The sequence below is a fragment of the Osmia bicornis genome, chromosome 2 (assembly GCF_907164935.1).
Source record: "Osmia bicornis bicornis chromosome 2, iOsmBic2.1, whole genome shotgun sequence".
Taxonomy (NCBI): Eukaryota; Metazoa; Arthropoda; class Insecta; order Hymenoptera; family Megachilidae; genus Osmia; species Osmia bicornis.
In genome coordinates, this window is record NC_060217.1 from 5458308 (window position 1) to 5486044 (window position 27737).

The 27737-nt window shown below is 44.3% G+C and overlaps 1 protein-coding gene across 2 annotated transcripts in view; it reads left to right on the top strand.

Annotated features, from left to right (window-relative positions):
- Positions 1-27737, top strand: part of LOC114878768 (Krueppel-like factor 5) — a 245389-nt gene that overhangs the window by 70164 nt on the left and 147488 nt on the right. The window contains exons 1-2 of one of the 2 annotated variants that reach the window (XM_029192924.2): positions 9073-9148; positions 24469-24802. In XM_029192924.2, the coding sequence (XP_029048757.1) occupies positions 24476-24802 (327 nt within the window). In that variant the 5' untranslated portion in view covers positions 9073-9148; positions 24469-24475. Of the gene's footprint in view, positions 1-9058; positions 9149-24468; positions 24803-27737 lie in introns of those variants that run through there. The other variant, XM_029192933.2, reaches the window with a different exon arrangement.

The following is a 27737-nucleotide window of genomic DNA, read 5'->3' on the forward strand; positions in this document are numbered from 1 at the left end:
TACGTGGTTGTTCTTTCAAACGCCAATCACCGGCGACAAAACGTTCGTCGCGCCGAGGCGAATCGCATTTGCGGCTGGACGGCGTCGCTGTTAAAGCCCGCGTACGCTTCTCTTTCCCGCCGTTGACGTTCGTCTCTCCTTTCGAACGTGAGAGCTGGTCCCGCGACATCTGCGATTCTGCATTCGGACCTGTACTCTCGTGTCTGTTCGTTTCCAACGAGAAATCCCTCGTCCGGACTTGCGCTTCGTGTAAATCTTCCGAGAGAGCCGGAGAGTGGCCAAGGAACGAATAAAAATGAACGATTTACGCACCTTTACGTTTCCGCTTATGATTTTACTACCTACTCTCCTCGGGAATCCCGGAGAAAATTTCTCCACTGATAAGTCGACGATCTTTCTCTCAACTGTTGACGAGAGAGAAAAGAGCAGAGTCTCTGGTAGCCAGGTTCCACGCTAGTTACTTGGCCAGCTTTCAGACTTTCAACGGGGAGAAGAGGCGGTATGACAATCACGTAAATGCTCGGAAAGCACGCAGACGAGTCTACGTAGATCAGAAGGTAGCGGCCGCGTTTGTACCGGCGAAACGATGCACATAAATGAATAATCTTAAGCCTCCCTAAACGTACATCTGCGTTCTCGGCCTTTGTACCGGGATTAGCTTGATTTTTTTCCAGATTTACATGAAGTATACGGCGATACGTACGCTCGGAGGAGGACTAGTTTCCATAAAGTGTAGTCGAATGACTGCAGAAGGTAGCTACGGGTTCTACTTTCTTTTAAATCATTAATTTGTTACTTCAGGTATCACGTATGTTGATGTATACGGTATACTTTTTACAGGATAACAGTCTAGACGCGATTTCTAAATCCGTGTAACAGAGGTTTCTAAGGTCTTCATTAACCATTTGCGTCTGCGAAATAGGGTGTTTTCGAACTTGTAGTAGAGTAACGTATACAGATATTGATTCCTATATAATGATTGAAGTTTTTCCTAAAAAAGTAAGAAACATAAAGTAATGCGTCTCTTAACCCTCGAATAACGGACCATGGAGAAACTCCTCAAGAGGGTGAACCATGGAGAGAACTAAAATTATGTTTCTTTAACTGTTTCTTAAAAATCTTTAACTTTAGTTTCTGAACTGTTCCTTTAAAAATAATTTTTCCAATACACGAAACTCTTTTATTCCAAAATTATACATTTAATCTTAAGGTTAATTAATAAAACATAATTATCTTTCGTAGCTCGAACACCTTTTCTTCCAAGCAGAATTATAGTTTATTATATCATATTTTCTATTTTCTTAGGAAAAGGGTTAATCATTACATAGGGTATACGTCGTAGACATTTTTCATTTTTTATTTTCCGTTACTTCGCATACTCTATAACGTCTATTCTATAGCAGTCATTAGCAAATTGGATCTAATGCACGGAACGAATGAACCACGAAAGTACCATATGGTCGTAGTAACGATGATAGATCCAGGAAGTCGCTTGACCTCGGGTATTCCAGGAATTGATCATTTTCCGTGTTTTTCTTCGCTGGCACGAGCTCGTTCCGTATAAAGTCTTTGTTTCGTTGCGATCGATATCGGTTGTGTAGAGAGCCGAACGATCGCGAGCAGCCACATCAACCAAGGAGGCATATATCTGCAAGAAGTTGGCGTAGGCGGTTGGTAAGCCGCATTGACGTTACTTAACCACTTAGGTTACTTACGGCCGGTGCTGTTATTGTCGAACGTGCTAATAGATCGGCGGCTTCCATTTCTTCAGCAATAATAAATTATCAAGCCTACCGGCCACGTGTCGTAACGTGAGTAGGCTCGTGCCGGTACCTTGGCTCACCTTCCCAGGGCTCGAGGGCTGAAATACTCGAGCAAATGACAACTCGATCGATGACAGATCGGTTATGGTACCGGTTAAACGAATGCACAAGTGGCTCAGTTCTCATCAGGCAAAACACTCTTCATTCTTCCATTATTTCATTACGAATCATTCAATTTTAAATTTGTATAATTTCAATCGTCGAACATGCAAATGCTTTCGTAGTAAAGGGTTAGCTCTGATACTCGACTGGGATCGAATTACAAAATTCAACGTAGCGATCGAAGGAAGTAAGAAAACGGGGAGCTCGATATAAATCAAAGCTTATATGAAGCCATTAACTATCTTCGTTGCGGTGGGTAGAACGTGGTAACCTTTTTAATATAAATAGTATATGCATCGGTGAGGTCGAGCAAAGCTGGGCGAGTCGTTGATTTTACGATTCTCTCCGATCCGGCAGGATCGGCATTTCCATCGATCGAAAGTCATCCCCTAGGAAAAAGAAGGTTCGAAGCGGTCTCGTCCTTTCACCATCCACGTCGGCCAGGTTGTTTAGTCTGCGCGAAATAAATAATTGATTTTTCTTGGTCAGGTCGATGGTACAGAAGCGTCACGAGCTCACAGCGAATAGTTGTAACGGCGCGGCGTCGGGTTTGACTTCCTCCTTTCGATTCGCGGAGAAAGTCATTGTTGTTCGCGGTTTCAATGAAGTTTAAGTAACCGACCTCGGCTCACAGATATATCATTGTACCTTTGTGGCGCCAAGACATTGTTACACCAACGCTTCGCGGTGGGTGTGCATTGTTTTATGGGTAACTTGTAACGCGGCGAAAACGCGCGATGCCGGTTAAACCTGGGAGTATCTTCGTGTGGTCTATAATTACAATATACGGGAAGATATAAAAGAGAAAGAAAAGAAAAAATTTAATAAAAAAGTAACGTTTACGCGATGCACTCGTAAAACACACGGTATCGAACGGTTAAGGAAAGCATTGAAGATTTTTAAGGACTTTAATAGCCGATATTAGTAATAAATTATGAGGAGTACATTGTGATTACCCAGGTATCCGCTAAAATATCTCGTGTGATTCACGGTCTTCGCATCAACGGAATGGCGCCAGTGATCTTTATGTACGATCATCGCGATCGTATCGTCTCCTTTCTTCGTTCGCCGAACGAAAGTTAAAACGATGTTATGGCGAACCGTAACGAGCCTCAAACTTTAGTATGCTTCTTTCGTCGGCGAACGATTCGGTGATGGCGTACGGTGATGTTTCACCGTCCAGGGATCCCGAAACTCTACCTAAATGACATCGTAAAGTGAGATTAAACTCGTAACGCGCTCGATGAAGAAGAAAATTGATTTCATTGACGGTAAAATTATATCGATCGATTTTCTAATTTGTTGCAGCTAAACGTTATTCGTATAATTACTTTACTCTGAAGATTATTTATGGTCATAAAGATTGTATCAGAGATTAATTAATTATTCATACGCGATATTCTACAGATATAGAAATTCTTTATGAGTAGTCCGCGGTATTATTTGGTTGTACTACTGAAAGGATTCCGATCGTATTCAATTTACTTCATTAAATTCTGTGATATTGACTTAATTAGTATAGTTTATAATTGTAGAAGATTAAGAATTTTCTAGACACAGCAAACGATGTCTCAATGCCGTCCTGGATGAGCAATCTCGAGGATGCGATATCGAATGATCGAGTTACGATCCGTTCGCATTTAACACGAACTCGATCGTGATTTTAACATTCATTTCGAGCACGTTCCGCTGGTGTAATCGAAGGAAACTCGTGCAGCTTAACACACCTACGGTCACGTACACACCGGGTCTGACAACACGTGCCGTGTTCTACTTGCATGATCCGCCGCGATCGCTCTCGCTCGCGCGATTCTACATCGATTGGCATTCGCTTCTACACCTCGTCGTCGGACTTACGAAAAATACACGAGAAAATCTTTCCTACCAAAAGGTCGACGACCTCGCCACACGCAGGATATGTTTTTAAGCAATGCTAGATAATTTAGAATTAACGAAAGAAGAGAAGAATTTGGCATCGCAATTTTATTGCATTTCATCTCAAAGCGTTTAAACTTAGCTACAAACTCTTGTTTTCTTTTACAAGAAAAATACACATAATATGAATAAGTGATTTTTAATTAAATTTTTTTATTTTCAAAGAGGGGTGTGTTGATTGGTTGTCGGAATAAATTCAACGATTAAAACGAGAAAAAGAGCGCGATTACTATTAATTACAGCGTATAGAGGAGGAATAGGGTGGGGAGATTGACAGTTTCCATATTTAAACTGAAATCTCGTCGTTATGTAATCGCACCAGGCAGCTTCCATTACACTTACGATCCGCTGGTACGCTGACAACACGTGCCACACTTCTGCCGCATGATTTGCGTTACGTGCAGGCGCAAAGATTTGCGGAGTACACGTAGGAGCGGTTCTGTCGACCTGTCGGCTTCGTGGTTGCTCTCCCTCGCTTTCGTGCCAGCAAATAGGAGGCTGCGGAGACTTTCACCGGGGGCTGTGGCTGAAAAAATACGGGAACTGTTTCGCGGAGAAAATTAAAAGCCGCTGGTGTAACACACTGGTGATAGTTTGTCTTTCTTTTCTCAATTTTTTCATTGATAAACTTACTACGAAACAAAATGAAATGTGAGAGATTGAAACCGCAATTAACATTACAACTATTTGAAACTAGTTACTTTTCATTTTTAGCCAGATAGTGGGGTGTTAAGTAGTTGACTACGCGACCAAGCCTTTTTTCCCCCAAATTAATTACCTTTCCCTTCGCCACGGCTCGCGAGCTTCGTCTTTCGAAATTCGTAATTAAGTTGCCCCGGCACGCGTGCTCTTTGCTCGAGCGTCGCTAATTACCTGTTCGTCCTCTTCCACGGTGCTCGTGCTCGAAATGAGCGTAAAACGAACGAGCCTAGATGTACGCAACACCCTCAGATTCCTCTGAGATAACCGCGAGTTTGCATATGCAGATTTTTCCAACTTGAACTCCTTTCCCATCTGCTGCTCTTTGTGATTGCACTAACAAAGAAATTTGCATCTATTACACTAAAATATTCATTAATTTACTTAAATTTGTACGATGTTTACGACGGATAATTACAAGTTTTATCGTCGATTTCGGGTCACGGAGAAGAATAAAAGAAAAATTCGAGTATCGCAAGGGACAAGGACTATAGTTACGTGAAGTTATTTTAACGAATGCAATTATCCGGGCGAGTGGGTCGATTATAAGCGTACGAAATGGTCGGTCGGTTGGACTCGGTTGGGGGGCAGTTTCTGGCCATTTCTTAGCGACCATCGCCCAGCGTGATCGTATCGCGGTCCTACTATTAGTACGATGATATATGTCATCATTATATCCTCCTTAGTGCGTTTACCGCATCCTGTGATTTACGTCCCAAGGACCTGCTTCACTTCCGTTCCTTTTTCTTCCTTTTACGAGCAACCCGGCTTGCCAATGACTCAACGGTTCGATGCAACAACGTGCCGAAGCAATGCCACAATGTTTATGGTTTCCCCGTGGTGCGTGCCGATCGTCTTTTTCTTTCACGTATGACTTATTATCTTGTCTTTATATCGCAGCCGGATGCAAGATATTATCTTCGTTCATTCCACGAATAATTGAAAATATTTCATTTCTTTTTCTTTTTTTTTTTTTTTAATATACAGTAAACTAAATGTATTTTTCATGCAAAAAGAATTAATCTCTTAAAATTCTCATTGAAGTTACCGCCATGGAATTATTAAAAAGCTCGAATACTTCTGAGAGACACCGCGGTGGTCGACTGTTGCGGAAGATGTAGCGAGGAGACTCACGTGAATCACATCGTGTGCGCGGATAGCGGTAATGCTCGGCCAGTAAACATCGAGAATATTGGTATAATATGTAGATCTAAGCATGTACGTGGGTTGTCGGTAATGCCCCCATAAATCAAGCCCCCCATTGTTTTCCTTCATTGAATGACCCGAGCGTTGCTGCACGGTAGCCTCTCGCATTCCATATTTCTGTTCGGGATATTACCAGTATCCGGTATAAATCGTTGCGATTGAAGAGCTTCTTATTGGAACTTCTGCGTTCGTTAGCTATGCAAGTGTAGAACAACCTATTTCTTTTTCATGAAAAATGCCACCCAGGCGATAAACAGATTCTTCCTCTTAATATTCGACAGCGGATTGACGTTTATGGTAAGGTATCGAGTTAAATCTCGTCCAAACGTGAAGGGTATCGGATACGAACACGTCTCGAACGATGGAAAATCGTCAAAACGCTGGTTCGAAGAAACGTGCGAAGATTGGGGGCGAGATCGGATTAACGGGGATTGTCCTTTCGATCGCAACGTGCATCGAGCGCGTAATCAGCCCGGTTCGACGATTAACGTTATAAATATTCCGCTAATGCCCCGTGTTACGTAAGCGTTTCACCTCCTTACAGCTACAAGCTGCATATGGAGAATGGGCGCAAGCGGACGCGCTCGCATTCGTCGATGATTTCATACATTATTCCAAAGCCGGGCCCGGTTGGCTGTCGGGGAGGAGACGCGGCGTACATCTATCTGCTTGCGGCGCAAATCACTTTCCATATCGTTGTTTTTATGACCGAAAGTTTTGTAATTTATCGTCCGGACGATTGGCGTAACGCGATGAACCGAATGGATTAGACACGAGTAGAAGACTTTTACCCGAGTTGACGGAGCTTTTGAAAGCTCTCTAATCCATTAGCGAGTTAAAGACGGCGTGGGAACGAGAGGAAGGCCGAGGAGAAGCATGCGTGCACGCCTCCGTATCGTGTAGACTGTACACCGATTCGATCGGCTCGCGTTTATGCCCGAGTTCATAAATGTAGATCGAGCATCCACGTTCGCTGATAATAATTAAGAGGCAGCTCGTCCGTTCCACCGCTCGTTAATTAGGAATTTTCCTGTCGAACCGGCTATTTTTATCGCTTTCTCATTTGCATTTAATCGCACCCGCTCGCACGAGTGCCTTGCCATCGAACTGCGATTCTACCTTGTAGCTCGTAGAATTACTTTATCGTTGCGAAAGCAACGAGTTCGCCTTCGCTCTGTTTTACGTTTACGTGATTCCGGGGTAAAAATCGTGACATCTTTATAAACAAACTATTACAAAATGCATGGTCTTTATTAAATTAGAAAAAGGCTTATGATAGGATATAAAGCAATCACTGGTTTTTCGATATAAAATTATTTTCTTCATTTCTAAAGCTAAAAAGCAAATTGATCTCAGCTACAATTGATGTATTTGGACGGGAAACACACCTATGTTTGGGCTCGTTATCGCTCGGGGCTCCGTGTCCAAAGGAGCCGATTCAATTTCAACGGTAATCTCGAGGTATTACGGGAAATAGGAGAAATCTAGCGAAAGTAAACGTAACATCGGTAATACTTGTTGCAACTGGCTGCGTAATAATGCAATATGTAATAATAACGCGAGGATAATAACGCATCAAGCTGCCAGAATATGGGCAAAGATAATGAACGTAGGCAATGGATTTTCACCCTGTTAACGACGCCTCTGGATCGTTTCTCGTTAATTTTACGATCGTCAGCGGGGATCGGTCCATAGTGGCGAGAGGTGATCGTAAACTTGACGTCTCGAATCGAAGATAATGCTCATTAATTGAGCATTATCGAAGTGATTGCACAAAGAAGGCGGAGCGTGACGTGTTTCTTGCTAGACTTTATTGCGGTTGCGACACCTGACAATATTTTATGGTTTTGTCTCGTACCGAGACATTAGCTTGTATTACGTTTGCTTCAATCGAATTGAAAACACTTGAATTTTCTTAATAAAGCAATCTCTTGTTGATTCTGCAAGTTCACTGCTCGATGGAGTACACTACTATGAGTCTTTAAATTCTGCTTACATAAGACTGTAATATTCTTGTTAGTCGATGTAATTGATTGGAAATTACAGCGATACTTGCGATATCACGTAACTGATAGCACGAGCAAAAAATAGTGATATTATATAAAAAATAAATCTTTATTTTCTTAGAAACACTTTCGAGTGAGAATGTACATTAGCAGATCAATATTTCACACATTTCCTAGGCATTCTATGAAATATCAAATGTATAAAATACTCCAGCTAATGACGTTTCTAATGTCACGTGGTATTTTCTTTTTTCATTTACGTATTTTTAACGAACACCTTTTCATGATTCCCTTTTCAAGTTTTATTTTTGAAAGAAAGACAAACGTCGTATAGACTAGGCGTTCTATACAAATGCCTGCTTTTTATACATTGCCGGTAACATATATATATATTTTATTTCCTCGCGAATTCTATGAAAATCCTTCGCGAGTTCTCGCGGAGGAAACGATTTACGTTGACACCGCAGCGCGATGCGATCTTAATTATTCCACTGCAGCGTACCTTCGAGCCAACCACCATTTCTCGGCGACCATTTCTTTCGTTTCACTCCAAATGACTGGTGTAATTGATCCATTAGAGCGCCCCTGCTGTTTCCCGGCCGTGCCGGTCGTATGAGCGTTGGCTTAATCGTGTCGCGAAATGCAATTCTACGAGCCGTTTGCAGTCGCATCGATTCGCGTCGGCGCCGCCGGAAAATTGCGCTCGATTCAACGCTCGCTCGTACTTTCCTGCCGCGAGTGAGTGCGTTTATTCGTATGGCCACACAGCGCGAGTGGCGTCGACGAGCGGGGGGAAAAAAGCGCGGAATATCGTGGTCGTAAAACGACACGGGATATACGTTGCAATTTTTATGCCATCCTTATCAGAAAACGCAGTGCAGCGAAAGTTGAAAATTTATACGCGAATAAATTCGATGCAATTTCAAATTTTACTCTGTTCGATCCATTCGATTGACCGTCGCTCTTTAAAACGCCAATTAAATCATATTTTATTCACATTCTTTGCGTGCTTTTTTTATTCAACATGACGTAATGCATTCTTCTTTAACACGGCTAGGTGTTGCGTTAGCAGAATCGAAATGGATCCTTGAATTTTTGCGAACAACACGGTGCAACTAAAGTTTACCCGCTGACGTCCCCCTTCCATTGTTCTCGCTAATTTTCTGCGAACAGCAATTTGGTTTCCAAGGGGTCCATTACGATTGCTATAATAGCGCTCATCAAGCCTGGCCGCCTATCACCTTTACCTTCGTCTTGTCTAATTACAGGTCACGTTTATTGTTTCAGGATGAGAGCGAGCTCTCGAGCAAGCGGTGGGCCAGTGCGCCCCGCCGCCCGGACAGCCCCTGCTTCCTGGGGGCACCAACGTCTAGGGAGGTATGTCAGATTTTCTTCTATTTTTCTCAATTTTTCTGTAAATTCTATAGTCGTTTATAAAAACTGTTAACCATCTTATCAACAGAATAAAGGTAATATTTGTAGACAGATTACGACGTATTCAACACGAATGCACTTGCAATGTACTTGCATGCGAACAGAGCACCATTTGCGTACAAATGTTTATCTACATACGTTAGACCGATAGGTGACGCTCAGACGTTAGAGAGGAGGAATGCGATGACTCGAACAGCTTGATTGACAGAACAGTGATCTGATAAACGGTAGATTTGAGTTTGAATTCTGGGTTACAAATCTAATTGGTGTACACATTAAAGACCGGTTTCCGTTGCGTCTGGTATCGGTTCGCTAAGAAGGGTCTGCAGCTTTAATAATAATGCTCGATCGTCTCAAGCTTGTCACGGTAGGAGCTGAATAATCTGTAATCTATCTAGAAATCATAGGAGATTCGAATTCAATACTAATACGTTAATGAATTATTTATTTAAAGACGAGAGAAACTTAGGTTAAAAACATTACAAAATTCCTTTATAAAGTAAAAGTGGAATATTAAAAAAAGATTTCCAAGCATTTCAAGATGCTTCGAACATGAAAGAGATGGCGATCTTATTCCCATCCGTTTAGATCGAACTCCATTTCATTGAAACCATTTCGCAAAGTGTCTATCCGATTTTTTCCCTCTCGCGACGCGTCTATTTGCAAGGGTATCTCCATTTGTTTACCGCTCGCGATCACGATCAGCGATCGATATCGATCCGAATGGAAGCTCGTGTCGATTGGCCGCGAATGGAAACCCGCTCGATTCCGTGCGGTACGTGATGGCACCCGAATCGTGATGCCAGCCGGCTGCGCGGACGCGTCAGTGTTCCTTATACACTTATATATATGGGGCTACTAATAGGGAGCGTCAGGGTTGTTAGCAAGAACCACGGTATGTCGGCACGTCACACGGGGAGAGACGATTAGCGCCGACTCCATGGCGAGGTGTCGATTTAGCTATGCGATCGTACATGGATCTCGAAGTACGCCAATGAACCTGGCTACTGGATACCTTGACACTTTCTTGCGACTATTTCATTCGTCGTTCTTATACTTTCCTTTTTGCCGATCCGTTTAAAGACTTGAAAGCTGAACTTCGAACGTTAAGCTTTTAAATGATGATCCTTCTCGTTTGGAAATTGCTTTGCAAGTTTACGAAATAAAGGAAAGAGGAGAAAGAAGGTATTGTTCTTTGGCGAATATTCTGAGCGGATGGATGAGTTTACAAGCGATTCCTAGGACTTATTCACGGGTACGTAGCGCCACCCACAGGGTCGGGCTCTCCGATGGGTGTGACTGATGTTGGTATTCGCGATACATATTCCTACGTGGCACGGTAACGCAAAGAATACGAGAACCGCCTCTCGGAAAAAGGTAGTCTCTCCGTTCGGAGGCTACGTCCGTCTAACCGGTGGCTCGTAAATGCACCGCAGTCGTGATTAGACTGGAGACAATGCTCGGTGGCGCGCGTTGCAAGCTTATTGTGCGTTTTTTAACGCGTCCCGACCGATGTCGTTTATTTGCATACCGGTGTAGTTAGGCCTGGCCTGACAGCAGTCTCTAGGAACTCGTGCGTAACAGTAATCCTTTGAAATGGCCTGTCCGTCGCGTACCATCTGCCGCGCGCGTCACAACGTTTCTGCTTCGTACCCGTTGTAGTTGCATCGGTGAACACGGCCGCGTTAAATCCTTGCCGTCTGAGAAATCGCGATTTGATGCTGAATGCCTGACTGTCGTCAAGGTAGCCGTAGAGCTGTGGATTCTTTCGAAAAGCGGCTTCCAGTTCGGCCGTGTCTGGAATAAGAACGTTCTTACCACTTGCGAAACTGCGTCGCGATTTAAATATTTTTATTCTTCAGACTCTTATCGAGACACCTCTCGTTAAGATTTCTTTCGTTCGATTATTTGCCATCCAGTGTCCAGATGCATGTAAGGTCGATCTGTGGCGGACAGCCGGTGGTATATTTACGTTGCAAGCAAGCCACTGTTGCATCGGGTACAGTTCAATTCCGTTACGTGGACGTAGCCACTGGCTTCCCACGCCAATTAAACATGACTCATTAACGGGCAGAAGCCGGTAGCCGGGATCGATGGCTGGCCGAGGCGGGCAACCCTTCTATAACTCCGCGGTGCACGAGCAATCGGAACTAATCTCGACCATCCTCTTCTTCTCTGGCGGCTGTTCGCGATGCGATATTACCGCGACTACCGGTAACTGCATACTCTATGCACCGGCCACGACGTAATATTTCTCTCTCTCGGTTCACCTGGTACACGTAATTGTGTGTAAAGAGTTCGCGGCCCAGCAGAGATACATTGCTACCTTGTTACCCATCTTTTTCGCGTTTGACGTTTACGTTTTAATTCCTTTCCGCCATCGCCGTCTGGTAATTAGACGCCTCGGGTCTGGGAAATTTAGACCGCGGGAACGTTTCGCTTTCTTTTTTTTTTTACGCGACGTGTCGATCCTCTGACAGTAATCGTTGATCGTTTGTATCGCGAAACATCACGAATTACGTAAATTATCCCCTTCTTCGAGTATAAACAATGCAAATCAGTTTACCGGGAGCCGCTTAAGGAAATTCCATACATTGAAATCATGGGCACGTTGTAGGTGGCTTCGTGAGGGGTCAAGATCCGCGGTTTTTCCCGTGAAACCCGGTAGATTCGTCGATAGCAGGCTCACCTTTGTACTTTAAGGAATTTCTGTCAACTGCAAGAAAATAACGGTACCTAAACTAGTAACAATACCCGTCCCCCCTGGTTCCGGCCGTTCTGCCGTGCACGTATTATGCGAGCATTAACTGTTCAACGATGCGGCGACGGCAGCGTGCTCCTCTGCCGAAGTCTACGAGAACATCGTTGTCGAACGGTAGGACAGGAGGTGGCGAGGGGCCAGGGGCTGAATTATTGCCCGAAGATTTCGTGATCGCTTCCGATAGTCGTGGATTCCATCGTGGTCATCGTGCTTCGATGCTACCTAGCCGCCCCCTTCCTTGCGCTAACCGTGGAATCTTTCGTCGTTTGATTGCTTGTCGGATTTTCCTGCTCGATGCGAGCCGGACGATGGAGACAGGCTCGTTAGAGATATCCTCGATGCTCGAATATATTGCTGGATTCGAGTGATTTAATGACTTAGCCGGTTGGGTAAACAGGTACGTTTAGCTGGAGAATGTTTCGCCTTTTTCGAATGTCTTTCCTGTTTAGGTACTTTGGGATTTTTGGTAGACAGCTTATGAAATAATAATTTCTTGCGTTTGCTTCATCTAATGGAATGCGAGTTGGGTTGTTTTTTCTTTCATCGAAATTCAAATTTGAATTTGAATTGTCTATGTTTCATTTGTACCCCAATGAATTCCTTCGTACGGAATCGATGAATCGAAATTTTATTGCAAATACCAGTCACGCAATCGTGTTAATAGCGATGCAGATGGAGTGCAGAATCGAGCAGAAATATGGAAACTGGGACAGGCGCAAAAGTCGTCATCGTCCGTTGTTGCTGGTCGAATAGAATTTATGATGCGACGATGAGCATGATTTCACGTGGTTGGATGGATACTAGAAATCAGCACCTACATCTCTCTGATTTCTAATTTCGATTTCCCATCGGATGTGGGTAAATAGGCAAATAGCCGCCCACGCGATTCTCCTGGACGAGCTGGCCGTTTCCATAGCCAGAACCGTACTTCGTTCGCTGTTATCAGGTCGATCGTTTGAATTTTTTCGAAATCATCGGAGAAACCAACCATTCCATCGCGTTTATAGCTCGTAAACAATTCGCGGGAGCGTCGAGAAGCTGCTTCGTTCCATTTATGAACTGCACCGACTGCTAGTTGTCATTGCGGTGTAAGAAATTCATCGATTTCATTCCAAAGCTCTATAAAATCTAGAAATTGATTCGCTTTTTCCTCCGAAAATCCTTTGTCGCGCGCTTTCGTTTGTCCGATGATCCTCGATCTCTAATTAGAATGGAGTAAAAATAATTTCCGTTTAACAGAAAGAGAATCTCCGATCGCAGAAACGTCGGTCGATCATGGAACGTGGGCTGGGCTGTGGTCTACCTCCGTGAAGTGGACACTCCCGGATCTCTTTCTCTTCTCTCCGACGAAGGTGTCGTCACCGGTCGCTCCTCCAGCCGCGTGCTCTTCTCCGAATTACGTAACCTCGAGCGTACGTACGTGCAAGCTGGTTGACGCACACGGCGCGCCGTGGAGAACGCGGAGACGCAGGGGACGGTGTACGATTCGCGTTCGTGCTGTTACGTACCGCACCTTCGTCACGAAGAACGAATAAACGAACGTACACACGGTATGGACATAGGTACGTACGTACGGGCGCATCGTTGCGTTCTAAATCGACGGACGTCGTTGCATTACGACGTCGGCGCAGAGCGTGCATCTGCCGGCCATTCAGGCCTTTGTCTCCCGCTAACGTGGGCGTTGCGGAATATCTATTGTCGGCACTTGTCTATGCGATTGCCAGGGCGCGGGGAGGTTGGCGAGCTTGGAAAGCGTTTGCATGATGCGCACGATGCATCATCCTGCTTGGAAGGTCCTGCCAGCATGCCGACCGCGATAACGGGAAGAGTAATATGTTCGACGGACGCGTTAAACGTGAATCCTCCTGTAAACCGACATCTGAAATTCTAATCCGACGAAGTTTCTAATCTCCGATTATCTCTTGCCTTCAGTTTTTCAAATTGAAGATACATTTGAATACTCCTCCTTAATTATATCCATCTGTCGGTCGAAGAGGATTAATTAATTAATCAAAAATTCTAATCGGACGAAGTTTCTAATCTCCGATTACCTCTTGCTTTCAGTTTTCCAAGTCGAAGATATATTTGAGTACTCCTCGTTAATTATATTGATTTGTCGATCAGGGAAAAATAATTAATTAATTCGTCAAAAATTCTAATCAGGTGTATATTCCTTGCTATGACTTTCTAAAACGTTAGTCAAATATTAGATATTTTGGAACCGAATTCACTAGCTGGACACGGGTTTGGAGATCCACCTGGTCGAGGTTTTCACCAATGGCATTTTAATCGAGCAACTGGCTATCAGAGAACCGTGTCTCCTCTCGTGACGCCACTCTGGCTTCACCAACGCATTCTTTATCGTTTCGCGTGGCTCGCGGTTGAGAGTTTTACATCTACAAATTTACATGTCGACCAGCCTGCCGCGGCGAGGTGTGGCCACATCGACGTGTTTGTCATAGTGTACATGTTTGCGTTCCCGTACACAGGTTTACGATTAAATTTGTATGGTTAATTATTGAAATTGATTAAATAATATCCTTGATTAAAATTTATGGACTTCTATAGTGCATCGAAGTTGCATTAAAATCGACATCGTATCAATCTTTCAATGAATTTATTTCCTTCATCACAGTATTCTAAATCAAACGTTTTCTTCTACATTCAATAGTTCGATAAATAATCGAACCTCATCGGCTGGACGAATGGATACTTATTTTGAGATTCGCACGCGAATAGTAGGTGGTTGAGTCGTCGCATATATTTGCTGATTTTAACGCACGTATAAACACGGCCATTTCAGTTGCTTGGTTTCTTTCTCACGGACGTTGGCGAGCTCGCTCGCGCTCCAGCTGAACGCGTGTTGCCCACTTTACGAGAGGAGGAGGGCACCTCTGCGAAACACGTCGGAACGAGGCGCGTCTCTCGTTCGATTGTGCCTCCACAGACGGAATTGCTTTGTCGAGCCACTCCGGTGGCTTTTGTCGAAGGCATAACTCCGACGATTCACACGCGGCCCACGGATTCTCGATCGATGATGATCTTTGCTGCTCGCGCGCATACCTGCACGTGGATGATCGCGGATCCCCTGTGTTTGCCCTGACCACGATCGCCTCTACTTTCCTCGCCCATCGTGCTCGTGAATTCACGCACCAGCTTCGTCCTTCGATCCATCGTTAAACTTATCATTTCCTTATTCAAAGATTGATCTTCAGAAATTCAAAACAACCCTACGCGATAGTTTTTTCTTCAGTTCTTACAATTTGGAAGATATGTAACAAGTTAATTTTTATCGGTCCATCTTGTATAATAGATTAAGTTTCAGATGTCTAAAATTCTGCCGCAAATTTCTGAAGGATAAATCTGGAACTTGCCAGTTCCAGTTATATATGCATAAGGTGTTCCAGATACACTTTGCTTTATGAGTTATTACGAGCCGAAGAGAAATAGAACGCGCAATCTTATCTGTTCTCGTGTTTATTTTTGTAGGATTTTTTGTGCATTATCAATGAACATGTTACACGTTTTATAATTGTGATTCAGTCGAAGTCTGTGAAACGTGAATAGAGTCTGAGAGACTAAATTGGCTTTTTTTCATGATGAGAAAGAGAATAAATCGTGTTAGAGTAGAACATAATAAGTCCATTCCCATCGTAAAGATTCCAGTGTACCAAGGGTGTTTTCAAACCGACGCGACGCGTCGATGCGTTTCGAGACGTCGCGTCGTCGGTGCGCGGTTTTTTCTCAAAGGACGACCGGTAAATTCGATTGGTGCACTTGAGGCGAACCGCATCTGGTCGACGAGCGAGGCGTTCAATCCGTTTCCTGAAGATCCCTCGGCCACCATTTGTCCCGGTTAGCGTGGTAAGTACTCGTTGCCACGAGGAAGAGGAAGGTGGCGCATAAAACGCGTCATTTTTTCCTCTCTTACGAAATATGTCGAGTCAGTCGCTCGCAGGCTAGCTCACAGTCGTAACATCTGCCACCGTGGCGTTGATCGTTGTTGGAGTACCGTACCCGGTTTAAGCCGCGAGCGTTGTCCTCTTCCATTGCCGCCACGCCGCGCCACGCCGTGGCTTTTATTGCCTTTCCTAGCTAAATCATACCGTACCGATCGTTGTATGAATTCCATCGAACGCGCGAATTAGACGTTTGCTAGAGAAAGGAGCCGATATGCAAACGCCGGCCACGTCTGCTTGATTTCACTTGTTCCGTTTCGAGATGCTGGACGGCTGGTCGGGGTCAATTGACGATGTGCCATCGCGGCGTTGCGTCACGGACCATCGTTGGCAGGGAAAAAAGTACTACGTGATTGCCGATTCACCGCTATCCACAGACAAACACGTCCTGTTCGCCTAAGGCTTGTCGATTGCCGCGGTAACGATCGGTCGTGACAAAATATTCTTTCTTCAAACGTGTGCACACACGATCATAGCGTACGGAGGCGTACTCGTCCACTCTAGCTGTAAATCGAGTTTACGGTACGACTAAGTCAATAAGTGATCGACGATAACGTCGCGAGACGTAGCGCTTCTTGGTTAACAGCCATGCGATTTTATATCATTTTATGCGTGGCCCATCGATGACCCACCGATTAAGCGGTGTAAAATAATAATTCATTTATTAACACGATCGCTCGCTTTCTGTGGCATCTTTTTGAAAAACAAGGAAAAATATTCTCCCTTGTTCTCCTCGCAAAGGAGAAGACGAGGAGGCGACGATTGAGCATAGCTGTTATGCTGCGACTCCTACAGCTCGATTTATTATATTTGTAGGACAGTTAAGCGGTGTAAAATAATAATTTATTAATTGTCCTACTGATAAAATTTCTAACGATAAAAGTTGTAAAGTAAAAATTTATTTCGATTTCATTTCGGGTTATCCACAATCGATCGAACCAGTCCTTCTAGCTCGAAAATCAAGAGAGGAAAGGAAAAGAAAAAGTAACGGAACCGGTTCTATAATTTACACTGAAAATTTCGTTTTACGTCATCGACGAGGAGGAGGCCGTCAATTAAGCGAAACTAGTTTCGTTCGCGCGTTCGTTGTCGGCGACAATTTGCCCGCGTCTTGCCGACGTCTTTATCTTCCTCCAAAATTACTTTTCCCCTTCTATAATGGATGTAGTACCTTGCCATCCCGATTCGGATCGCGACTGGACGAGTCAGACATGATTTATTGTCCATCGCCTATAACTCGTACTGATCGAATTGCTGCCCCCTGCGTCGTAAACACACGTCACGACGCCTCGCCTTGTTCGGTTCAGCAACTCCTGGACCACGATTAGCATCGGGCTTCCCGTTTCTAGGCTTCGTTTGTCTTTCTATAAAGTATCACTGCCTCTGCTAGAAATCGTCTTATTTATACTCTCGTTAGTACACCATCGAAGAGAGACGATAATTGTTACGAATTTCTGTAAAAGATTTGTCGATAATCCAAGAAAAAGCGAGGTTCCTATATTTTCCCAGCGTTTAAAAAATCGTTCGGTCTAAAACAGGTTTGGTTCGGACGCTAAACAGGAGCGAGGTGAAATCCGCCAGCGATTATGATGTCGTACAGCATTGTGCGAGTTGCCTTTCGAATTACAGCGTACCGATTCATCGCGTTAATTGCAAGTTCCATGTAGCGTCGAACCGAAATCCTCCCGGCCGTGGCACCTTTCCGTCGATCGATTAATCACCGAGAAGGATGATGGTCTGTAATTAAATACCATCATTGGATTAAATGTATCTGTGGACACGGATGTGATTCCCGTGTGTTTATTCGACCTCGACTGGGCCCGGTGAATCGACAAGCCTGCAATTACGCGATCCCGTGGCCGTTTCTTCGACGAACGATCCCCAAATTAGGTGATTGACAGTTCTGGACGCGCCGTGAAATAGACGGATATCGAGCGGGGAAGTCCGGTGTTTTCGTTTCCACTCGACCTAACAGACCGGCTCGTTAAATATTTGCCCGCTGATTTTTCGAGCAACCACGAGAACGTACGAATCCCGCTTCGCGCGTCGCCATTCTATCGAACGTTTTCGTTAATCAACCGTTTTCGCGCGATCTTCGAACGAGGCCAGCCTAAATGGCGTTTCTATTTGGAGAAATCACGGTGCTTTCTATTTTTCATAATCCTCTCGACGCGACGTGTAGCTAGTATTCTCAGCTCACTTGTCGCGGCTACGAAAATTGTCGCGTGTGTCTCCGTTCGATCGTCGAGAAAGCGAACGACTGGTATTGATCACCGCTATCGCGACTGCTTTAACCATGCGCAGATCGTAGCTAATCCTACAAACACGTATATACGGAATCTTTCTATAAATATTTTCAAACTGGTGTATATTCCTTCTGAAAAGGGATAATCGGGGTGAATTTTAATACCTCGATTTCCGTAGGGTTAAAATTCATGATCGAGTTAATTCCGCGGAATCACTGTACCATGCAAGCGATACTGCACCGAAGCAGCTAATTTTCTCTTTCTTTCTCCGTTGAATGGAGGCTGCCGTTGCTGTGCTACGCTTTTAATTGAGCCCCGATCGCAACGCTATCATTGGGATCTAAGCGATCCTGGCAATGACCCGGTGACCGGGTAATGATCACGTAACGATCGACCACCGCGAAGTTAGATGAGATAACGAACCGTGATATCTAGAATCCGACTTCGTGCCAACCGTGAGCACTGACTGATTCCAGTGAGAATCGTAACCGAAGATAGGCCGTGCTCCCTCTCGGCATTTCCGTAGATCCTATCTCACGGTGAAATAGTTCGACGTCCGAGCGATCTGCTCGTGTAGGAAAGGTTCGATCGAAGGGAACGATTTCCACGTTGTCGTCGTCGATACAATTCGACGGACACCGTGGAATCCTCGGCGAGATTCTCGAAATCCTCGTTAATTAATCGAGAATCGAAAGCGTGCTCGGTGCGCAGGCAGGAACGAATCAATACGGTTATTTGTCAGTGTCGTATCGGATCTACACTGGTTATTGGCAATATCGGATAACAATCTCGGAGCGTTTAATTATGTCGGCACGACGATGCTTCATCCGGACGTCAGCAGTGCACATAGAACGCGTGTTTGCGATGAGTTTCGCTGTGGGGCACGAGGGACCCTGCTCGCTAATGGAACGCGACGAGAAATAAGCAAGCTAGGAAGCAGACGACACGCGAATTACGGTCGAGATGAATCCATCGGAAGAGAGGACGACGTTGTTCGTTCAATCCTGTTCGCGGTAGCGGCACAATTTCTAAATCTTTAAATTACCCACGGACGTTTATTATCGGAAGAAAGGCACTTAATTTGTACCAGCGAATACTGTTACGACGGTGAACCGTTCGTTCGTTGAAACGTTTCCGAAGCGTTGTTGCCTGCCTCGTAAATAAAATGGAAACGGACCCCGACCATAGCGAACCGCGCATTCCGCCCTTATTCCACGATTATTCTAAATGTTATTGTTCTTTTATTTTTTCGTAAGTGTAATTATGAGCGATAGCATGCTATCGATGATAAACGAAAGGTTTTCAGTCATACATAGTTTGGTCGGAATTCGATACTAGCTACCGTGATACGTATTCTAAGAATAATATTGGTAATAGATCAGATCTAGTTGTCGTATCATAACGATGTGATTATTACTTCGGCGACAATCGAGCCGGGATAGGATAAATATTGAACCAAGTCCAGTCGGTGTGGAATTCATTTGAATAAACAGTACATGATTATCGGTTGACCAGCAGCCTTGCATTATGCTGGACTTTCATTCGAGTCGATTTACCTAGAACAACGTAAATAGAACCGATGTATCGTTGCTGTTGCCTCTGTTATCGAATTAATCTTGGTGATTATCCGTGAATTCAGCAGCGAAGAAACGAGGTTTAATATTCGATCCTCGTTCGACCTTATTGGTCGATCACGTGAGAAAGGTTGAAATGTTTTCTCGTTAGGTTGATTTATCGTAAAAAATCGACTAGACACTTGTATCCAGATGCCTAACGCGTAGGTACCACTATAACAAGATCCTACCGATCTTGGACCTGACTTAATTAACGTTTGATTGATCAACGCGATAGAGGACTACCGGATTATAATTGAATTCTTGGATAGAGTAATCGTTAGCTTCTATTATTCGTCTATGGTGCGTGGTCTGGATCCATGGCGTTTGAAATTGTTAGGAGCAATGTGTTCGCAGGAGGAATCATCATCGTGGACAAATAAGGAGTACGCACGAGGACAGTATTGTTACTTTCAGTTGTCTGGCTGCTACTTCAAAGCATAATTTAACATGTTTTTTTATGTCGCCGGTTATTGATTAAGCATGAGTTAATTAGCCTTTGATTACTAATGCTTCGTTCATGATACAATTCAAGTAATCAAATTTAGGTGATGCAATTAAGAGAACCTTGATTTACATTTTCTGTTTATTATTCATTTGAATTTGTGAATACGTATTGAATATAGAAAATAATATGGAACGCAAGATTAAATTAAAACTGGCTCTCTCTTTGGTCCGTCGTCTAAGGGTTGAACAAAAGAGTTCCGTATATTCCGCAATATAAAATTTCGGAAATGAAAATAATAAGAAATGCAAGATTAAATTAAAATTGCATCTCTGTCCAGGATCCGCGGTCCGGGGGTAAACCGTAATGTCTTTATTCCGCGTGGAAAGAAACGGCACCTGATAGCCGTGAGCGGCGTACGGTTCGCTTCAAAGATTCTCGCTCGTTGAATTTATATAAATAGGCAAGGAGCGAGGTAAATTTCTAAGTTACAAGAAGCGAAGAGTGTCCGCGGTGCGCATCGCGGAAATTCGCAGGTTAGAGATTCGTAAAGCTGTCGGCGGCCGACAGAAGTCACGATCTTTAAACATCCTCGTTCGCCAGGTAGCAATAACGAGCCGATACTTCTTATTGGCGTGTCGTCGTCTCGTTCCCTCGCTGGTAGCCTCGATCGACGCTCCTTCGATCTCGCTCGTAGCCGGTGAAATGTCATTTCCAGTGCGGCACACGCTCATTGTCCGCTTGGCGTCGAGGCCCGTGCTTCCTTATAGAGGATCCCAACTCTTTCTACGCGGCACCGGCACCGACGCTGAAAAACACCGCTCGTTGCCCGTTTTAATCGGCTTTTCTTCGGCATATCGTCGGCCAACGTCTGATACACCGGCGCCATATCTATATTCCGCCCATTAGTTTCGATGCCGATGCCGATACCGTTTGGAAAAAGCAACGCTTCCACGTTCGCCGTAAAACGTGCCGGTAGCCAATCGATGATTCCCGTTTCGCCACTATTTCATCCCTCTAACTCTTGTAATTCGTTTATTCTTCTTTCCATCAACCTGCTCCTCCTCCCACGACGATCACTGTTTCCCGATTCTTTTCATCGCGACACAGATTTTTGTTCAATCGAACAGGTTCGCTACTTCCTGTAACTGGACATCGTTCGTTAGTAAACCATACGGTACATTCGAACGTAGAAGAGGATTCTCTTGAATATTTCAGCTTATCTCTGGAATTTACACGTGGAATAAAATTTAATTTTTCCTTGTTTTTTATTCTTCGCCATTAAGCTAGTTTCATCTTTGGTACGCTTACTCTACTTGTTTCTTGACCTACTTCCATCGTCGGAGAAGGCCCATTCGACGGTGTCCCCGTACACCGATCAGACTTTCGATCTAAAGTTACACTCCAGGATCTTTGAACGTGTACTTTTTGCCCTGGTTTTTTCTTCTCTCGCGTTTGTACGCCGTGCACGATACACCGGGACGCGTAATTACGTTACTTTTAGGGGCGTAATCTTGTTCGACTTTCGATTAGCCGTCTCCAATTAGCGATTACACGCTGGCTCGCCGCGTTTCGTGACGATGCTCGTCAGAAGCTGGCCGACGATAATTGGACGGTAATTCAGAAACGCCTAATCCTGTCCCATCGAGGCCCGAACGAACGTGAGTTTCGGTCGCGAGTAATTAATCAACCGGTTGCGTGACCACTTATCTCTCGCATTGTCGATGCCCGGTTACGGTATCCACGCGTAACAACATTATTGTCCCCGCGATGCTTGCGTCTTGATTAAGCGCCGTGGACGGACGGGCAATTTGCATGCAGGTGAAGAAGAAAAAAAAAAAGAAAGAAAAGGCGCGTCGGACGACTAGAGAACCATCGATCACCAGCGTTCTCTTTTTGTATAGAGGCATCGATAAAAGTGGCCATTTGCGGTGCTTAGCTGTCCGCCTTCGAAGGATTTTATTATTAATTTAGTATTTATAACGCCTGTCTCCCGACACTGTTTCGTGCTCTCAGAAGTGAAGGGAACATTTGTTTTACAAATTTAATATTATACGACACGAAAGACGGGTCGAAATTGTGAAGCGAATTATTTTCTATCGAAAAAAACTCATTTAATCATCTTGGCGAGGGAAATTGGTCTGGTAGATCATCTATCCCGTGACGATTTATCAACGCGATACACTGGTGTCCCTGACGTGGCAATCAAACGGATCGACGTAATTTCTTTTGCAAATGCATACGATACATTCTCGCACGAAGCTCTATACACGCAACATCGTTCAAGGGAAACATTCTTAAATAACCATGATCTTCTTCCTTTCCATCTTCAAAAATTTCAAGTAAATTGGATTAGTACCTGTCTATAGTACGCACGTACATAGATCTAAAAGCTTATAGGAGAAAGTAGCGCACGGTTCGCCTAATTTCATGGAGAATTTACAATTTGCTGGGGATAGAGCTGCTGGTGTCGGTTATTGATTACTTGATCGATCGCCAATATCCACTATCACCAGGAGGACCGCCCTTCAACGGTAAATCGAATGACTTGCAATCGGATTCGTCGTCGTATCGAATCGATCAAAGAGGAAAGGAGAAAATGTTTCTAAACATAGAAACAAGACTTTCGTCTCTAATAAGAAATCGATGTTTTAGCACGTCTAGTCGGCTCGAAATCAATAAACCATGAAGTGTACCGTTAATGAAGGAATAATTAGTCGTAGGGTAATGAAGTTCGCGGCGGGTATCTCGACGGGAATTAAATTCTCGTTGAATTAGTGCCACCGCAGGGAAGAGTTTCATAAACGCTGGTAGCTGATCGTTCGAGTATATCGATGGCTCTCTTTCTCTCTCTTTCTCTCTCTTTCTCTCTTTTCTTCTTTCGCTCTTATTTGCTGCACCGTAGCGTTCGGTGCATTATGCTTATGAAGTGCCTTCGTGCGTGACTTATTTTCTTAAAGGCTTCTGTTCGATCAACACGAGACACTAGATTCATGTACTTAGGTTAATAGAGGAGCGAGCGAAATTGAGTTCGACGTCTGGCTTATCACGGACGCTTCGCTCCGATCGAATCGAGCTTCTTGCGTGCTATTTTCAAATTGCACATTTGTACGATGGTACACGGTAGGGTGCACGGAATGGACGGAAAGAAAAATAATAGCCAGCGAAAGATTAATCGCGTTATTAATTCTGCTTGAATGTTTCCGTTTGATTGAAACGGAACGTGGCATCCTGCTGGCGTTGATACCGCATTAATTTTATGAAATTGCAGTTTACCAAATTGAAATAGACATTTATTCCCGAGCTTTCGAAACCCGGAACAATACGAAGGATTCTTAAAATTTTTCCTCGATATTCGAGCATGATTATCCTCTCTAACCCTTTCGTACCACGTGACATTTCATCGCGAGGAGTATTCTCGAACCTTTTAGCGTTACACAAGTAGAATCGAAAGATGTTCCGCGAGGCTGAAGTAACTCTCTCTCTTATCCTTCCTTTCTACGGATGAATCTGGCATGGTACAAAGTATCGTGGTACATAAAAGGGCTCGGTACACGCCCAGCCGCATCTCTTAGGAGCCGTGGTCCATGGGTATTCATGGCTTGCCACGCCATAATGCGTTGCCCACACGAAGGCCGTCGCTGGATGCGAACCTGTGTGGGTGAGGAACGCGCGCACAAAGTATACCGTTCGGTGCTTCCTGCTCGTTTAATCAATGACATCTTTAAGCGACTAGACGAATGGCAAAACCGAGATGGCGAAACTGCATTTACCTGGCCTCTTCTCTAAGCCGATCTGCCCTCCCACCTCGAAAGTCGAACCCTCTCGGAGTACAAAGTAGAAATCTTCGACGATGATGATCACGCTTATGGGCAGACGGTAACAGTAATTACCGAGTGCAGCAGCTCATTTAGAATTCGGTGTAATTAGGAGACGACGTATAGGGTCTCGGAGAAATGCCGCTAAACACTTTCACGCTACGAACGAGATAGAAAAGGTGCCCCGAAGGGGGCAGTTTGAACTTGCCGGGTCAATTAGCGGGAATGAAATAGTGGAATACCAAGTGATTCTTCTAATTTGAAACTAGGCTAAGGTGTGAAGCGTTGTTTATTACTCCCCTTTGAAATGATCAAGAAAAATGGTTTTTGCAATTAATAGTTAATTTTTGAAGAGGTATATACTCGCTTTATACGTTAAGACAAAGAGGAATCCGTAGCGTATTGTCTCTTCTTTTTCCAGCGGGACAATGGTGGTCCCGTTGCAATTAGCCGACTGCATCGATCTAAACAACCGCGACTTTCACCAACACGCCGCAAGCGGTGCACATACCAGCTCACAGACGATTCACAGCCGATGTGCACGCGTATGCACTCGCGCGAGCTCGCTTCAGCGCGCACAGGCATCTTTATTGCACGGTATATTCACACTAGGCGTAATATCTCAGCGCGCGGACGGTGCGTATAATCAATGGCATCTTTACGAGGAACGCGCGATAAGCCAGCGGATTCCGCGAGAGGAGACGCATCGGGAAAGGACAAAACATGAAAGGGTGAAAAGGTGGATGGATAGAAAAGTAAGTACTTTGGTTTCTCAAAGATAACAGAGACTCTCTGGTATTTTATTTCAAATCAAAAGTTACAAGATTAACATAGGTAACAAATCAGCTGTAATATTTATTCGAATTTTTTTTTCATTTTTAACACCGTTCGAGCTCGTTTAATCTCCATCCTCCTCCGTTCCATTTTTCATCCCGTACACCATAAACGTTTCGTTGCTCGTCCGCGTTTCACCGTCTCTTCTCCGATTTTGTCCCCATGGAACCGGAGATCAAGCGATGATGTCACGAGGCGTGTCTGGTATCGCGAAACGTGCCCAGGATTTTTTATCCCCGTTATTTTTCTCCTTTCTCTGGTACACACGGTGTTGCTTCTTTCTTTGACGTGGTCGTCCAACAGAACGCGTCTTGCCTCACTCGCGGACGTGAACAGAGTATCACGGAGCGAGCCGCGTTTCGAGGGACACTAGCTGGTTCCCAGATCCTTGGATTATTTTTAGGAGGCCGTGGATCGTTCTACGATCGACCGCGTGAGAGTCTATCTCCACGGGAATAAATTATTTATTACGAATAGTATGGTGAAAGGTAGAAAGTCCATCTCCATAGCGAGGAATAAATATATATATATATGTGATCCGTTGCGTAAGATTCGCATAGAGGATGAAAGTTGCCCAGAGTTCGCGGATCAATTTTCGCAAACGCGTTTCACGAATCGTATTCACGGTTGCCGATGACCACCGTGGAAGCTTCAACGAGTCCGGTTAATTGAATTCGATGCTGAAGAACAGTGGAACCAGGGCGCAGATGTCGCGGTAAAAAAGTAAATGAACGTTGAAGCGAGTAACGCGAAAGTGAGATGAAGGTACCGTTCGCTATGGAATCGATGGTCCAGGGTGGATCGAATTAGCGCTTCCTTCGTGGACGTTGTTCGATTTTATTTCGTCCGTGTCACTTAACGAGACGTCGCTGCTCCCAAATAAGGTGACCAACGACCAGTGTCATAAACATTCCCGCTGTTCGAATTGAGCCGTACGACGTGGTTCCGCGTTCGATCACGATTGACAGTTTCGTAAAAAGGTCCCCGTTGTAACGATCCACCCGAGGACGTACGATTCCGCTTCGCAGAAACGCGCCTCTAATTTGCTCTCTCGCGTCGTCGAAATGCAGCACGCAGCTGAGATGTTTCCTTGAGAATCCGCGAACAGAATTTTAGAAAGAAGGTACGGTTTCCTTATTTTCACTCAAACATTCAAGGAGAAATTTCTGTATTTAAGAAAAAAGAACAAATTAAAAAGCTTTCGATGACTTCTACTTCGTCCGGCGTGGCACAACAATGGCTGGAACAATTTGTTCGGCGGTGAAGTGGAATAATTCGCGGCTACAAACGAGCCAGCGAATTTCGTTGTGAATGGAAGGTATAAATCCTTATCGAGAATTATGTTCGGCAGGCTTCGTGAAAGGGTCGATGCAAAGAATCGGAGAGAGAAGGTGGCCACGGTGCATGGCCACTCGGTAAATAAGGATAATACCGCGTTCCGCGGGTCCGTGCACCATGCGCCGCCGGTTAATTTGGTCAGCCTCGATTAGCCCCGAACGACTTACAACGGCGAGCGAACTGATTTATCCGCTTGCTCTCTCGCCGCCACTACGCGCAGAACGTTAATGAAGACAGTTCTGCCGTTCAGACACGTACCTGCCTTTGGATCACCTATGCTCGTTCCTGCAAAAAGATGCCGGAATACGTATCTCTTTTGCATAACTCGATCGACCATGTTTTCGTCCGGTCGATAATTGTACCGAACGCATTTGACGAAATATCAAGCTCGTATGATAAATGTACCTCTGAATAAATTCCTTTATTCGTGAAAAATAAATTTCGATAATATGTAAGACTTCAATGATTTTGAAACGAAGATTCATTAGTTAGGTGTTTGAAATTCATTTATTTTCCAGTTGATGAAAGTTTTAATTTTAATTAGAGACTTTTCCTCGGTCTCAAGAATAATTAATGATGACACTGCTGATTCTTGAGATGGTTTAATGCGATGGTATCACGTTACGAGTGTGAATTGATGCTGTAGGTCTTGGAGAATTAATGTTTCAACTGTTCTAACTTAGCTACTCGGAAAATGTTTGCAAAGAATAAAAAGCGACGAGGAAAACATCGTTCGACACTGAAGATTAAGACTAATTTACCGTCTCCAAAATTGCCCTATAAACACCCTATCTCCGGTAATGTCTACATCGGCTGTTAACCTAATCTGGCGCGCGTTGAACTTGCACAAGCGCGGCGCGTACCGCAAGAGGATCGCAATAAAAAGAAAACCGTGTATAATATATAATAGGCTTATCTTCGTAATAACTTGTAGTTACTTCGACCACGATAGATCTTGCCGATAATTTCAAAGACAGCCGTAAGCCGATCGTTGTGTACACGTTCGCCTGTGATCCTCGGGAAGGGCCAGGACTCTTCGGCTAATTTATTCATCGAACTTAGCCTTAGACGTTCGCGTTTCAAAGCATTCTTTCCTATAACGTTATCCTTCGATGCATCGATTTTCCTCGCGGATCTTGCATCTGCGATTCTAATCAACGTTCTATAAAATTGCGAAGGGTCGAAGTGCACGGAGGGTCTATCAGGATCGAACATGCAAATACCCTATGACGTAGTTGAATAGAGTGATTAGAGGCTCTATCTAGGCTCGCTATCTATGTTCTTCTTGGGTAATTATCTGTTTGGTACCGATCATGATGACTGAACGAAAAGTACCCATAATGGTAGACTTACATCGTTCTTAACAGCAATTATTAAACAACCCTCGTACAGAGAGATATTGTGAAAAAATATCAATCAATAAATTGTAATTAACGAGTCTACCAGCGAACCAATTTTAAGACTGATGAATGCTACGTAAAAAAATAATTTGAGGTCAAAAGTTAGCCACGAGGATTC